The sequence below is a fragment of the Protomyctophum parallelum genome (assembly GCF_964188405.1).
Source record: "Protomyctophum parallelum genome assembly, chromosome: 23".
NCBI classification, from domain to species: Eukaryota; Metazoa; Chordata; class Actinopteri; order Myctophiformes; family Myctophidae; genus Protomyctophum; species Protomyctophum parallelum.
In genome coordinates this window covers 34728680-34731697 of record NC_139715.1, presented here as the reverse complement: position 1 = coordinate 34731697, position 3018 = coordinate 34728680, and the positions used below count along the sequence as shown (strand labels likewise).

Genomic DNA, 3018 nt, shown 5'->3' with positions numbered 1-3018 from the left:
AAGGAGGTCGCCGCCATCCTGGGAAAGCCCAACGCAGACGGTGAGATGAGAGGCCACACACACACACACCAGACCAGTGTTGTTTTTGGCAGCAAATTTCTATTTTAGTTTTAGTCATGAATAGTCTCTTGAATAGTTTTCACTTAGTTTTAGTCACATTTCAGTCACCTGGAATGCTCTAGTGTTTAGTCTAGTTTTAGTTTTGACTAAATGTCATACGATTTTAGTCGACTAAATCTACAGTTGATTTAGTTGACTAAAATGTGTTTCGACAGGCCTTGATGTCGTTGTTATGACATATTTTACACTTTGGTTGCATGCTGAAAATAGCAGATATACAATCTCACAACGCGTCGCAGCGCGACGCGTTGTGAGATTGTATATCTGCTATTTTAGTCGACGGACATTTTTCGTCTTAGTTTTAGTCGACGAAAACAACACACACACACACACACACACACACATACAGTACATGATACATCATCAAACCCGTCTCAATGCGTGTGTGTGTTTGTACGCTCGCTCATGGTGTCTCGTCCGTCCGTCCGTCCGTCTCTCAGACATGGCCAACAAGAGGATCAACTTCGAGGCCTTCCTGCCCATGCTGAAGACGGTCGACTCCGCCCCCAAGGGAACCTACGATGACTACGTTGAGGGTCTCCGCGTCTTCGACAAGGAGGGCAACGGCACCGTGATGGGCGCTGAGCTGCGCATCGTTCTCTCCACCCTGGGTGAGGCTCTAGAACTACAACATGACATCACTCACCGCCGTGTAGTTTTATAAAGGTTATGAAACTACAACATGACATCACTCACCGCCGTGTATGAAACTACAACATGACGTCACTCACCGCCGTGTAGTTTTTTAAAGGTTATGAAACTACAACATGACATCACTCACCGCCGTGTATGAAACTACAACATGACGTCACTCACCGCCGTGTAGTTTTATAAAGGTTATGAAACTACAACATGACATCACTCACCGTGGTGTAGTTTTATAAAGGTTTCCAACTTGACATCACTCACCCTGGGTGAGGCTGCAGGTCTATTCATAGTCCGGTTTGAGGTGATATAGCTGATCACAGAGGTGTAGTCTTCTAAAGGTTCTGAAACTACAACATGACATCACTCACTTCAAGGAGATCGATATGTTTATAGTTTATGGCCCTCATTTATCAACGCGGTGTACACCCATATGGTGGCGTACGCCGCGTTGATAAATGAGGGCCTAGATGTTGTGTTTCTGGTCATGTGATATGTTTCTATAGTTCAGACGTTGTGTTTCTGGTCATGTGATATGTGTCTAGTGTAGACGTTGTGTTTCTGGTCATGTGACATGTCATGTGATCACAGGAGAGAAGATGTCGGAGAAGGAGATTGACGAGCTGATGGCCGGACAGGAAGACGAGAACGGCACCATCCACTACGAGGGTACGACGTCACCACTCCTTATATGTCCCGTTCTGACCTGAGATCAGATTCATACGAGGTTTCCACTGGACACACACACTGGTCTGATTAACCCGTTCTGACCTGAGATCAGATTCTAGAAATGTCTTCTACATCCTGACAGTTTTCCATTCTGACCTGAGATCAGATTCTAAAAAATGTCTTCTACAACCTGACAGTTTTCCATTCTGACCTGAGATCAGATTCTAAAACTGTCTTCTACATCCTGACAGTTTTCCATTCTGACCTGAGATCAGATTTAAAAAAATGTCTTCTATGTCAGTCGCTCTTCGATTTTTCAAAGATAGCAGACCTACAAGCTCGCTACGAGCTTGTAGGTCTGCTATTTTTCAATAGCTAAAGCATGACATGATGCCAACACCAAAAGTGGTTCCCGTTCAGAATGTGTTATATATTCAAAGATTTGAGGCATATTTTCAGGAGTGCCGCGCACTATACGAGCTTGTAGATCTGCTATTTTTTCAAACGGCTAAAGCATAACATAATTAATGCTTTAAAACACCAGTGGTTCTCAAACCTTTTCAGTGACCTCCCAAAATAATCCTATTTAAACATCTCTCTCTCTCTCTCTCTCTCTCTCTCTCTCAGCCTTCGTCAAGCACATCATGTCTGTGTAAGGAGCAGAGGACGCGCCGGGGGTGACGGCTCTGTGGCTCCCTCCGCAGGCCGTCTGGTGAAGCGGTTGCCGGGGGACATGGCACCGTTTTCATAAAGAAAGACCAACCCAAGGACTATGTTGTTGTAGAACAAAAAAGGGATGTTGAAGCCAAACTATTTTTTTTTGTTTATTTTTATTTTTATTTCTTTCTTTTTCCTTTTTTGACAATTTCGTCTCTCGACAACCTCCTCCTCCTCCTCCTCTTCTTCTTCTGCTTCTCTCGCTCTGGACATCGTCACCATCGACGACCTCGTCTGGAGAGCCGCCACTTCACCCCCCCCCCCCCCCTCCTTAAAGGGGCGTGTCCGGCCTGCCGTCATGGGGTGAGGTCATGGGGGGAAGGAGGGATTGGCCGCTCATCAAGTGAGGGCCGAGCCCCCCGGCCCACCCTCCACCCCGTCCAGTTCGACATCGCTGGCCCCGGCTATAACGCTAAAGGCGCTGGAGGAACGCACGACCGCACGACCGCCCGAACTCCACCCCAACCCCCTCCACCCCCCCCACCACCCCCCTCTCTCTACCGCTCTCTCTCTCTCTCTCTCTCTGTGACGAGAGGATACTAAAGCTTTATTTATTTTCACTCATTTTCACTCATTTCATGAAATAAACTTTTCCAAAAGTATACATCCCCATCCCGGGTTGGTTGTTGTGGCTCTTTTCATTGAAGGTTTTTATTCATATCCATGTTTATTAATATTCATGTTTATTAATGTTCATGTTTATTAATGTTCATGTTTATTTGTATATTTACAGTTTGTTGCATAGTGCATAAGTTGTTTAAGTTTAATAGTTAATCAGACATGATGATTTTGCTGCAATTCCATTTAGTTTGAGTTTCAAGGTTGTACCATGGACTATAGCCTATAGCCCATATCAGAAACGAAAAT

At 45.2% G+C, this 3018-nt stretch overlaps 1 protein-coding gene across 1 annotated transcript in view; it reads left to right on the top strand.

Moving 5' to 3' along the window:
* The window catches only part of mylz3 (myosin, light polypeptide 3, skeletal muscle), a 13152-nt gene extending 10399 nt beyond the window's left edge, over positions 1-2753 (top strand). The window contains exons 3-6 of the mRNA XM_083758829.1: positions 1-40; positions 561-731; positions 1357-1434; positions 2062-2753. The exon at positions 1-40 is cut by the window's left edge and continues 104 nt beyond it. Coding sequence (XP_083614955.1) covers positions 1-40; positions 561-731; positions 1357-1434; positions 2062-2090 — 318 coding nt within the window. The 3' untranslated portion in view covers positions 2091-2753. The remainder of the gene's footprint in view (positions 41-560; positions 732-1356; positions 1435-2061) is intronic.
* Positions 2754-3018: the final 265 nt, after the last annotated feature.